Genomic DNA, 12,887 nt, shown 5'->3' with positions numbered 1-12,887 from the left:
ACCATACAGTTTACTCATTAAAAGTGTACAAGTCATTGGTTTTTAATATATTCTCAGAGTCATGCAATTATCACCACAATCAACTTTAGAACATTTTTATCACCTAAAAAAGAAACTCGCCTTGGTAGTCACTCCCCATTTCCCCCAAACCCACCTACTTTTTCTCTACTTTTTTTGCCTATTGTGGACATTTCACATAGATAGAATCATACAGTATATGGCCCTTTGTGTCTGGTTTCTCTCAGTGTGTTTTCAAGGTTCATACATGTTATAGCATGTATCATTATTTCACTAATTTTTATTGCTAAATAATATTCCGTTGTATGGATATATGCCACATTTTATTTACCCATTCATTAGTTGATAAACAATTGAGTTGTTTCCATTGTTTGGCTATTATGAATGATGCTGCTGTGAATATTTGTTTATGAGGTTTTTTTGTTTACATCTGTGTCTTCATTTCCCTTGGGAGTGGACTTGCTGGGTCATACGGTAGCTCTGTGTTTAACCTTTTGAGGAAGTGCCAGATGGTTTTCCAAAGTGACTGCACCATTTTACATTACCACTAGCAGTGTATGAGGGTTCCAATTTCTCTACATCTTTGCCAGTATTTGTTATTATTTTTTACCTGTAGCCATTCTAGTGAGTGTGAAGTGGTATCTCAGTGTGGTTTTGATTTGCATTTCCCTGATGACTAATGATGTTGAGCAACTTTTCAGGTACTTATTGGCCATTTATATATCATCTTGGAAAAATGGCTATTCTGATTCTTTGCCCATTTTAAAACTGAGTTGTCTTTTTACTATTTATTTGTGAGAGATCTTTATATAGTCTAGATACAAATCCCTTATCAAATGTGTGCATTCTGTGGGTGGGTTTTTTGAAAAAAAAAATTTATTTATTTATTTTGGCTGCACTGGGTCTTAGTTGTGACATGCAGGATCTTTAGTTGCTGCATGCATATGGGATCTAGTTCCCTGACCAGGGGTCGAACCCAGGCTCCCTGCATTGGGAGCGCGGAGTCTCAGCCACTGGACCACCTGGGAAATCCCCTGTTTTTTCACTTTCTTGATGGTGTCCTCTGAAGCACAAAAGTTTTCAGTTTTAATGTAGTTCAATTTATGTTTTTTCTTTTGTTGCTTGTGCTTTTGGTGTCATATCTAAGGAGGCTTTGCCTAACCCAAGGTCACAAATATTTAATCCTATGTTTTCTTCTAAGAGTTTTATAGTTTTAGCTCTTACATGAGGTCTGTGACCCATTTGGAGTTAGGTTTTTTGTTTGTTTGTTTGTTTTTGTTTTTTGGGGGGTTTTTTTGGCCTCGCTGTGCGGCTTGCAGAATCTTAGTTCCATTACCAGGGATTGAACACGGACCATAGCAGTGAAAGCGCTGAGTCCTAACCACTGGACCGCCAGGGAATTTCCTGGAGTTAGTTTTTGTATATGATGTGAGAAAGGAATAAGCTTCATTTTTTCTGCATGTGGATATCCACTTGTCCCAGTAACATTTGTGGAAGTGAGGTTTTGAATTGGTCCTTTCACTCCTCATTTTCTGCCTGACAAAAAGAGAAAATTCACACCTTGAGTTTTATTTACTTAGTACATCATTTTCCTACCCAAATGGTATATCCCACACAGCTGCAATGATATTTCCTTTTTATCATTAGACAGATTACATCAATGCCAGTTTCATGGATGGCTACAAACAGAAGAATGCTTACATTGGGACACAAGGTAAGTAGTCTGCCCCTCACAAATTGGTTTTGTGTCATCTACCTGTGATTGTTGGCATCAGATGATAGCATAATTTTTAAAGGAAATGGTAACTTGAAGTGATGTTGCAGCCACTAGATCTTGGCCTTTCATAAAGATTGAGGGTTATTGAGGAAGGCAGATGAGAGGTGTAGAGTTTCTGTACCAGATGTGCCTGGAAACTCACTGCATAGAGATAAACTAGAGATTTGAACACACAACATTACTACAAGTTTTTGGACTGTGTCTTAGTGTTGCCAACCCAGGGGAATGGGACATCAGAGTTCACTGGCCAGTGAGATGCTCCTTATGTCGAGTAGGACATAAAGGAATGGCAATGGGACTTCCCAGAGATTGAGTTCAGTCTATGAATGGGTGTTGCTGGCTTAAGAGGCTTTTGCTGGTCCCTGTACCATCACAGAGCATGCCAGCAGTCTCTGACATGGATAGTCTTTGCTAGGTCTGACAGTGGAGTATTGGGCGCTCTAGGAGGATTTCAGATGGAGCCTCTGTTAATATTCTTGTGGGCCCTAGTACTACTCCTGACCTGTTCTTTGCCATCTCAAGGAGAATACTAGGTTTCCTTCAAAGAGAGTGGTGAGAAATCACAACATAGGAGGACATGACAGGCCATCATATGGAATTAAGGCCCTTTGACCATTGTGGAATATGGCCAGCAAGAGATCTGGCAGATACCTCCTTAACCAAGTGATCACACTTAATATCACCAGTAATGGACAAATAGATATTATATGCCTCCTGTTGTGGTATAGTGAGAACTACACAACATAACCTATGTTGTATGTTGCCAGTTTTTGTTTGCTCTTTTTAAAAATTTTTATTTATTTATTTTTAAAAATTTTGGCTGCGTTGGGTCTTCGTTGCTGCGTGCAGGCTTTGTCTAGTTGCAGCTAGTGGGGGATGCTCTTCGTTGTGGAGCACGGGCTCTACACACACAGGCTTTAGTTGTGGCACGTGGGCTCAGTAGCTGTGGCTCGTGGGCTGTAGAGCGCAGGCTCCATAGCTGTGGCACCTGGGCTTAGTTGCTCCACAGCATGTGGGTTCTTCCCAGACCAGGGCTCGAACCCATGTCCCCTGCATTGGCAGGCGGATTTTTAACCACTGCGCCACCAGGGAAGTCCTGTTGCCAGTTTTTAAGTCTGAATCTAATAATGAGAAACAAAACTGACAAATCCAGATTGTGGAACGTACTAGAGACCTGGCTTAGACTTTTCAAAGTTAATGCCATGGGGGAAAAAAAAAGACAGGGAACTGTTCTGGATTAAAGGAGACTAAAGAGACATTGATAACGAAAGGCAGTGTGTTATCTTGCAAACTCAATTTGGAAAAAAATTTGTTAAGGACAAACTATTGGGACAGTTGGATACTGTGTATTAGATAATATTATTGTATTAATGTTTAGTTGCTGCAGTGTGATAATGGTATTGTTCTACAGGAGAATGTTCTTGTTCTTCTAAATACGTGTTCAAGTATTTAGGAGTGAAATGTCATAATGTCTGAAACTTAAATAGTTCAGTAAAAGAGAAAATATGTGTTGTGTATATATAGAGAAGCAGGCTTTGCAAAATGATAGCTTTCGAGCTAAAGAATGTATGAGTACAATGTACCCTTCTTTCAACTTTTTCTCTTTTTTTGATTTATTTTTGGCTGTGTTGGGTCTTCGTTGCTGCGCACGGGCTTTCTCTAGTTGAGGTGAGCGAGGGCTACTCTTCGTGGCGGAGTGCAGGCTTCTCATTGCGGTGGCTTCTCTTGTTGTGGAGCATGGGCTCTAGGCGCGCGAGCTTCAGTAGTTGTGGCACATGGGCTCAGTAGTTGTGGCTCGCGGGCTCTAGAGCACAGGCTCAGTAGCTGTGGTGCACAGGCTTAGTTGCTCCGCGGCCTGTGGGATCTTCCCGGACCAGGGATCGAACCCATGTCCCTTGCATTGGCAGGCAGATTCTTAACCACTGCGCCACCAGGGAAGTCCCTCAACTTTTTGTAGGTTTAAAATTTTTCAAAGTAGAAGTTGAGGGAGAAGAAAAGGGAAAAGGGCCTTTGGATTCTTGGTATATCGTAATTGGTCTGATGGTTACAGATTTATTGTTTTTCCCTTAGGAGGGACTACTCTCTCCAAGAGTCCTTTCAAGACCCTAGGAACAAATAAGAGAACTATCAGGAAAGATTTTTGGCAGGTATAGATTAGGATGTGATCTGCCTGAGAGTAGGACTTTGTTGAGGAGGATGAGCGTGGCATGGATGGGCTTATGGAGGGTAAGGATTGACTCTAGGGGTCTCAGAATGCTCCTCTCTCCAGGTTTAGAAGGCAAGGGCACTTCTTAGAGTTGCTAGTTCTTCAGGGATTGGATCCTTTAGGCTGGCTCTGAAGGCCGTGTGCAGGAGAAGAAGCTCATCCAGGAGTATGAGAGAGAGGATTTCTTGAGTTGAACACTGACCATCTTTAGAAGGCATCAGCACTCTGTTAGGACTGGAAAATGGGATCCTGTGATGTTGAGAAGGCTGGTTTGGTTTGTCTGGTTAACATTCTTGGCTGTGTTCAGTATTCTGATTTTTATTCATAATATTTCTAATAATACCTGTCATTTATTGAAAGTATCTATTATATATTAGATATACAATCACCATCTAATTATTGTAGACACTCTGCAAGGAAGGTTTGTTAATCCATGAACAAACTGAAGCCCAAAGAGGTTAGGTGACCTTGGGTCACACAGCTAGTAAGCGACACAGACAGGATTGGGCACATGTCTTTTTGATTCAAAAGTCCTTGCAAGCCAGGTTAGTGGATTGTTTCATCCATGTCGGCATAAACTGCTGACTTTATTTCTTCACAGAAGTCTACTGTTAAGGAGTCTAATCTGGGAAGTGTAACTTTCCCTTCTAAATCTCTCTTTTATGCCTTTGAGGAAATTATGACCCTTCTCTGTCTAGCCTTGAGTCTAAGTGGTATTATCAGGTGCTCTGATTGGCAACACCAATTTTGCCAGTGGTTTGAATGTGGAAAATAAAGTATATGAGAGCTGCTGTGATGCAGTATAGTGCGATGTGAACAAGGCTAAGAGTCAGAGGTGGGGAAAGGGTGTTTTTATTATCTTCTTGACATGCATGCTATGGTAATGCCATGTCCGTTGTAGAAAATGAAGATGAAAACCACTCATAACCCAGAGACCAGAGAAAATGTTAACATTTTGCAGCATCTCCTTCTAAACCTCATTCTGTGCATACAAATAGATATGGACATATAAACTATCTAACAAAATGGGATTTTTCTATACATTATCTCTTTTTTCTGTTGATGGTTGTCTTGTGGATACCTTTCCATAGCAAAAATACAGATCTTATAATATCACCTTTATGGACTGCTTAAATTTGGGGGTATGCCATAATTTAACATCCTCTCTTGTTAGACATTTAGCTTATTTCCAAGACTTCACATGCTCCTGGCAGTGTCCACTTCTGCAAAGACTGAATTCTAGTATCATAAAATGTTAGTGCTTCCTAAGAGACTTGAGCAAAAATGGTAGTGCAATTAGCAGATTTCCACGACAAAATCATCCCTTGGTACTGCCCTGCTTCCCTGAAAGCAAAGGAGGAAAAAGCACTGGGGAAGTACAAGGAATTATCCTCAGTTGTTACTCACTTGATTGAAAGGGAGTTATTGGCTCACAGGCATCTTCAATGTTCCTGCTGAGTGCCCAGCCCTGTACAGATTCTAACTCTAAAAGGAGTAGTTGGTGACATAGCCCTTGCCCTCAGCACCATGTTTGGCTGAGATATGATTACTTCTCACAAAGTAAAATGACTGATGTAAGACCATATACATTAAATGGTTAAGATGTTTTGATCCAGATGTGCCATCAAGAGCTGGGATGAGAGGAAGCCCTACAAGGAATGTGGTGTTGGGGCTTCCCTGGTGGCACAGTGGTTAAGAATCCGCCTGCCAACACAGGGGACATGGGTTTGAGCCCTGGTCCGGGAAGATCCCACATGCCACGGAGCAGCTAAGCCCATGAGCCACAACTACTGAGCCCGTGCACCACAATTACTGAAGCCTGCGCACCTAGAGCCCGTGCTCTGCAACAAGAGAAGCCACCGCAGTGAGAAGCCCACGCACTACAATGAAGAGTAGCCCCCACTTGCCACAACTAGAAGAAAGCCCGCGTGCAGCAATGAAGACCCAACACAGCCATAAATAAATAAATAAATAAATTTTTAAGAAAAGGAATGTGGTGTTAAGAGAAAGCTTTAAGGAAGAGGCAGCACTTGAAAATGGGTAAAATGTTGATCATTTTGCAGTGTATAGAAATATCAAACAACATATAAATCCCTGTATGTTGTACACTGGGAAGTAACATAGTGTTGTAGGCCAATTATACTTCGAAAACAAACTCATAGAAAAAGAGATCATATTTATGGTTACCAGGGGTTGGGGGAAGGGGGAAATTGGATGAAGGCAGTCAGAATGTACAAATTTATTGATATAAGCTGAATAAGTACTAGGGATGTAATGTGCAATGTGATAAATATAATTAACACTGCTGTGTGTTATACATGAAAGCTGTTAAGAAAGTAGAACCTAAGAGTTCTCATGACAAGGAAAAAAGGTTTTTTTTCCTTTTAAATTTTGTATCTATATGAGATGATGGATGTTCACTAAACTTATTGTGGTAATCATTTCATGATATAAATAAGTCAAATCATTATGCTCTGTATACCTTAAACTTACACAGTGCTGTTTGCCAATTATAGCTCAATAAAACTAGAAGAAAAAAAAAAGAAAGTGGGTAGAAAGTCCAATGGCAATGGAGGTGAGAGAATGTGAACAAAGGAGTAGAGGCAGCAGTGAGCTTGTGTGTCTATATTGTGATGAAGCAATTTTTTAGAAAGATTAAACTGGCAAGCGTATCCAGAATAGACTGGAAGAAAAATTCCTATTCAGAAAAGTAAACCAAGATGGTGTTACAGGAACTCAGACAAAAGATGATATGGTCTTTGTGCCAGTGAATTTCGGCAGGAAGACCAGGATAGGGACAAGAGGGTAAAAACCAAAAACATTCCAAAGGCAAAAAAAATCTAGGACTTGGTGTCTGTTTCTGGGAGATGAAAGAAATGGGTAAGTCAGAGTTGACTCTAACTTTCTGAGACTAAGTCATTTAAGAATGCCAGTACTGTTAACAGAGTTGAGAAAGTAGAGAGAGAAAGCTAATTTTGAAGGAGGAGACAGAATTGCAAACATGAGGGGTCTGAGGAGATGGATGAGGGGACATGGAAGGGGAATGGTTTAGTATTATAAGGCTTAGGTGAGGTGAAAGCAGCTAGAGACAGGGGCACAGTTGACACTCAGCCTGGATGTGAAAGCTGAAGCCCTGTTGATGAGGCTCTAAGAGGATATGTAGCAACGCTTCTCAAACTGTAGCCTACCTCCAGTTTTACCTGGGAATCTTGTTAAAATGCAGATTGTGCATTTCTAATACTCTCCCATACGATGCTGGTGCTGCTTGCCCAAGGACCACCCTGAATATCTGGGATATAGTCAAAAAGGCAGGGAGCCAGCGTATGTGCTTTGGAATTAGTAGTTGGGAAAAAACAGAAGAGCCTAAGAAGGAAAGAAGAGCTTCCCAGGGTCACGTTCCTTGTCTTCTACTTTCATTGTAGGCCCTTTGGAGAATACCTATCGTGATTTCTGGCTCATGGTATGGGAGCAAAAAGTCTTGGTGATTGTCATGACCACCCGGTGAGTTCATCCTTTTTCTACCCATTGCACTTCCCCCCTCCCCAAGCATGGGTGATTCTAGAGGGGAGTTTAGCTCTTAGAAACAATGAGGATTAGGAAAGCCATGGCAAAGAGTTTGAGATGTCTTAGCTTTTTTCTTAGCCGACCCAGAGTTAACAGAGCCAGGGTATGGTGGAGATTGATAGATCTAACTTGTCAAAGCTTTAATCCATGGCTCTGGTGACCCTGTGCCAGTTACAGCCTGTCCTGAGGTCCTGGCCTTAACTACTAGAGGAAGCATTGGGAAACATGGAGGAATTTACTTTTAGCCTGCTCCCTACTTCCAAAGGTCAGCCGTCTTCCTGGCTTCTGAATTACCAGTTCCCCTTAGTTCTCCCTTTCCCTGCTACTTTTGACCATTTTTCTTCTTACTCATATTTCCACCTGTAGGAGAACTTGAAAAAAAGAGATGTGAAACATAATAGGTCAGGCAGGAAGCTCTTGACGAAAGGAATATTTTTGAAATTTTGGTGTACGTATCTGCCAAAACTTTAGGAATTAATATTTCATGAGTATCATCATTATCATTATGATAATTATAACCCATTTCAGATGAGGAGAAAAAAATTAATGAGAATGTTTGCTAAGGTCGCTTCCTCATGGCACTGTTACAAGCCACCTTTGATTTGGAGGGGAGGTAGTGGAAGAAGTACTACCTTGGAGTACTTTGGAGCCACTGAAGAGTAGTGAGGTGGACTTTAGGCCTTTACATAAACCTCCTGGCATCCCAGGAACTGTGCCTTTCCCACTCCTCTATCAGCCATGGGTTCTCACTGGGGAAGAGAATGAACAGTAACTGAGATATAGGGCAGAGAGTTCGACCTGGCCCACCATATTTTCTCTACTGTCCTTCTTTGTCCACCCAGTATTTATGGCAGATATGTGAGGATTACCAAGAGGTATCAGGAAAGGGACCAAATGGATGTAGCTGGTGCTCAATAAATGTCCACTAAATGAGTACATGCAGAAAATTTAGCTGTTGTTACATCTGTTTAGAATGAAGTTTTCCTTTTTCTGCCAAGAAGCAAGGGGATAGATTAGACAGAAGCAATGCAAGAGATGACATTTCTGCCTAAGGGTACAGCAGGTCATGGGTAGAGCAGAGTTATTGCTGTGGAGAAGAAGGATGGAAGGCTTATCTTTCTCTGTGTGTCTTCAGCTTTGAGGAGGGCGGCAGGAGAAAGTGTGGCCAATACTGGCCTTTAGAAAAAGACTCTCGGATCCGATTTGGCTTCCTCACAGTGACCAATCTAGGCGTGGAGAATATGAACCATTATAAGAAAACAACGCTAGAAATTCACAACACAGAGGTAAATTTTATTTTCTCACTCTTTTGAAGCTGGGGGAAAACCTTTACTGTAAAGAAAATCTCCAAAGGGAGGCAGGATTCCAAGGAGCTTATAAGTTACTTCCATTCTTCTGGAAACAGGATCAGGATATTCGACTCAGAGCCAGAATAGCCATATTGTCTCAACACAGCAGTGGCATTACTTAGGAATGAAACTTTTTATAACATAAGAAATCTGGATCATATAATATAGGAATTCTGCCCTCTCCAGACATTTAATCTTTCCTTTGCATTCGTAGAGAAGCAATTGTGGAGAAAGTTGAGGGTGATAGGAACCTTGGTGATAGCAATTCCAGAGGGTTGAGAATCTGGAAAAGCCAAAGGTAGTCAGAGGCAAGGAGAAATGACCTCATTAACTTTTGCTTCTTTTTTTGTCCAAGGAACGGCAGAAACGCCACGTGACCCACTTTCAGTTCCTGAGCTGGCCAGATTATGGTGTCCCTTCCTCAGCAGCTTCCCTTATTGATTTCTTGAGAGCCGTCAGGAACCAGCAGAGGCTGGCTGTCAGCAGCATGGGAGCACGCTCCAAAGGGCAGTGCCCTGAGCCACCCATTGTGGTCCATTGCAGTGCAGGCATTGGCAGGACAGGTAATGCACCTGATGCAGCTCTTGGAGCATCCAGAGGCACTAAGGGTCGGGGAGGAATAACAAAGCTCTTAGTTGCCAGAATGTGAGTATTTGATCCATTGGTGGTGAATTACCATGAAAAATTCCTCTTTTATGTCCTTTTAGTATCCCTAGTGTTAGGTGTACTGGCCAGAATATGTACTTCACAAGCCAAGTCCTCTAGGGGTTTGATGCTTTATACATCCCATCAGCATGATTATCTTCTGATCCCATCACTGTCACCTGGATGTCCCAGAGACCTTCAGCTGGGCTGTTGCTTTCTTCCCATACCCTTCCCTGGGGAGCTTTCCACCCTGGACCGTGCTCTCCATTCTGGAACCAGTTAGCAGCTTTTGCCTTAAGGGGATGTACATTGCAGGGACTGTTGGCCTTCTAGTTCAGAGGTCCCTTTGGGAGAAAGGAAGAATAGGTTTGTGTTAGGTCTCTGTAGAGAAGTTGTGGAATCTGAAAATTAGGGCCCAGGTGTGGGGGTGCTGTCATTCTATCTGTCTGGGATTGAAGCAAGAAGTCCCTCTGTCACCTTCCCACCTACTCTTCCTGTTACCCCCATATATATCCTGACAGACAAGAGGCCTTCTCATTTCTCTGGCCTTCAACACTCCCTGTGACCTCCTCCTTGAGCCCTTTCAGGCCTAAGGCCAACTGGCCTCCTGCCGTGAGGCACTTGCCATTGAATTCATTCATCCAATCCTGCCTGGGTTATTTGGTAGAGGGAGGGAAAGAGGAGAGGTAGATCAGGTATGACCACTTCCTTCCTTCCTTCAGGTACCTTCTGTTCATTGGACATCTGCCTGGCACAGCTGGAGGAGCTTGGCACCCTAAATGTGTTCCAGACGGTGTCCCGCATGAGGACCCAGAGGGCCTTCAGCATCCAGACCCCTGAGCAGTACTATTTCTGCTACAAGGCAATCCTGGAGTTTGCAGAGAGGGAGGGCATGGTGCCCTCCAGCCACAACCTCCTGACCATGGAGGGTCAGTAACTGTCCCACGAGCCTCCTATCTGCTGCCCAGACTTCCTTAAACTACCCTGGACACCGCTGAGCCTATAGGTTGCCATCAGTTACACTGAAGCCATGGACCAACCTCTTTCTCGTGTCTCCCGGCGCACGCGTGCACGCAAGGCAGCCTTTCCCTTTGGCTAGATAGATGTGGTGAAATTGCCACTAGAAAGGGCCAGCAGCAATGTGTTCTTAATTCCTAGCACCTGCTATCGAACTGTGCCTTATTAAAACCAAATTGTGGCTATCGATTTTTGCCAGGGGCCCCGAGGTAAGTGGGGAAGGAACCTCCCTCCCCCCTTTCCCAATGCCATTCTCCTTCTCAAGGTCTCTTTCCATTCCTTCCCTTTGCTAGGATTTCATGGGGAGGTTCGGTGAGCATCCACCTCCTTCCCAGAGAGCTTGACCAAGTTACATACTCTAGAGAACGTCCTGAGTGCCAAGCACGTTTATACCTAGGGCGTGTATTCCAGTCTTTTCTGTCATTCTCTGTGTGTGCGTGTGTGTATGTGTACTTATGTGTATGAGTCCATACGTACGTGTGTATATAATATATACTGTATGTGATAATATGGTCGTATTCTATAAATACATATACACAGAGATACTCCTTTGTAGAAGTTCCTGGGGCTTCTTGTTGCAGTTCAGGACTCCTCGCTTTTTGGATCCTACTGTTTATCCTGGACGAGCTGGGGTTGGGGATCATGTTGCCTGTTGTCAGACCGCAGAGTGGTGGAAGAGGACACACAAACATCCACTCTCCATGCTCCTGCCACAGGCCCTCATCCTTATATAATGACTTATCTCTCTCCAGGATGCTGCCTGTTGGAGCCAAGAATACTGGTTTGTGGTGACACTGGTTTAATTCAGCATGGATTGCCCTTATCTAATGGTTTTTCCTCTGTTTACTTTGCCAATTTTGGGAATAGACCGCCACTGTGATTCCAGACTCTCTCTCCCCCCTCTCCCTATCCCTTGGGGATTGGGATTGGGGCAGAGATGAATTCACTGAGCAGCCAGAGCCAAAAGCAATCGGTACGAAGTCTTAGAAGGAAAGAGAGGGAGCCCACGTGTGAGAGAGAAGAAACTACATACTATGAGACTCCCTCCCTGAGAGAATGAGCTGGGGCCCCTTTTTCTTTTGCTAGAATGTTCTTTTTCTTACGCAGCTTGGCCTTGTCCACTCATATGCCCATCTCTTTCTTGCCTCTAGCCTGCCAGACCCTGGAGCTCAAGCTGGGTGGGTTCTGTGTCAATAAAAAGCTTAACCCCTGTCTGGGTGAAGCAGTCCCCTGCAATCACTGTTTTCCCCCTATTCATTCAACCTGTCCCTGTCTGCTCCCGGCCTTCCTAGCCTGATATGCCAGGGATGGAATCAAGAGTCCCAGCATTCCACATTCCCAAGAAAATCCCAGGAACCCCTAAAACTTCTTCCCCTATCACAGATGAGGTTGGCAGCTGATCAGACCTCAATAATTTTATACTGTAATAAGCTTTTTGAATGTATATATTCTTATTTTTACAATCTTTTCGTTTTGTATTTAACGTCAATGGACTGAGTCAGATTCAGAAAATAATTGTAATGTTCATATTCGATATCTTACAGCGATACAGTTTTGTATTTACATATAAATATACCGACATGATCAAATCCTCTTAGCTTCATCAATTTAGTAGCAGTCTGGGGCTGGGAAGGTGAGCAGGGGCTCCAAGAGCTGGTCTGGGAGGGATGGGGAGGCAGGGAGGAACCCAAGGCCTCATAGCCTTTCAGTTCTGAGAGCTGCCCATCTTGCGCAGGGAGACAAAGGGAACCAGCACCAGTTGACTGCTTGCCAAGTGCCAATCGCTGTGGTTGGTGCTTTCCCCCCCATTACCTCATTTAAACCTCACAACAATCCAGTGAGATGTTATTCTCCCTCCCTTCTGTTTCTGTGTAGATGAGAAAGGTAAGGTACAGAGGGTTACAGTGAGGGTTACAGTGAAGGTAAGGTTTAGCAGGCCCAGCTCTAGAACTGGAGCTCAAGTTGGTCTGCTTACAAAGCTTTGGCCTCTTTACTGCGTTGCTATCTCAAAGATCGAGATAGTGTTTTGTCTTTGGAAATGAGTTTTTTTAATGTTCTGTTCAAGGTGTAGACAGTTCTTAAGTTCCAGATAGTTGATCTTGACTAGATCTGTATATAATAGACAAGAAGGGTTTCTGACAGAGTTGGTGACTGATTCTCCCAGATAGGACCTCCTGGTACAGGTCCTCAAGTCTGCAGGGCACCAGAGGGGTCATTCTCCCAGGGAAACCCCATACATTTGGTTACACTGGTACCTTTGTGGGAAGATCTTGAGTCATTTGCATCTCTCTCTTAGAGTAGAACCAGAAGC

General features: G+C 43.3%; 1 protein-coding gene across 1 annotated transcript in view; it reads left to right on the top strand.

Moving 5' to 3' along the window:
- The window catches only part of PTPN9 (protein tyrosine phosphatase non-receptor type 9), an 80,352-nt gene extending 68,091 nt beyond the window's left edge, over window positions 1-12,261 (top strand). The window contains exons 9-13 of the mRNA XM_081227783.1: window positions 1,666-1,732; window positions 7,424-7,502; window positions 8,701-8,851; window positions 9,270-9,477; window positions 10,282-12,261. Of these exons, the coding sequence (XP_081083909.1) occupies window positions 1,666-1,732; window positions 7,424-7,502; window positions 8,701-8,851; window positions 9,270-9,477; window positions 10,282-10,496 (720 nt within the window). The 3' untranslated portion in view covers window positions 10,497-12,261. The remainder of the gene's footprint in view (window positions 1-1,665; window positions 1,733-7,423; window positions 7,503-8,700; window positions 8,852-9,269; window positions 9,478-10,281) is intronic.
- Window positions 12,262-12,887: the final 626 nt, after the last annotated feature.

This window comes from Mesoplodon bidens (assembly GCF_964165515.1).
Source record: "Mesoplodon bidens genome assembly, chromosome: 3".
NCBI lineage: Eukaryota > Metazoa > Chordata > Mammalia > Artiodactyla > Ziphiidae > Mesoplodon > Mesoplodon bidens.
This window is presented reverse-complemented; position numbering and strand designations above follow the sequence as displayed.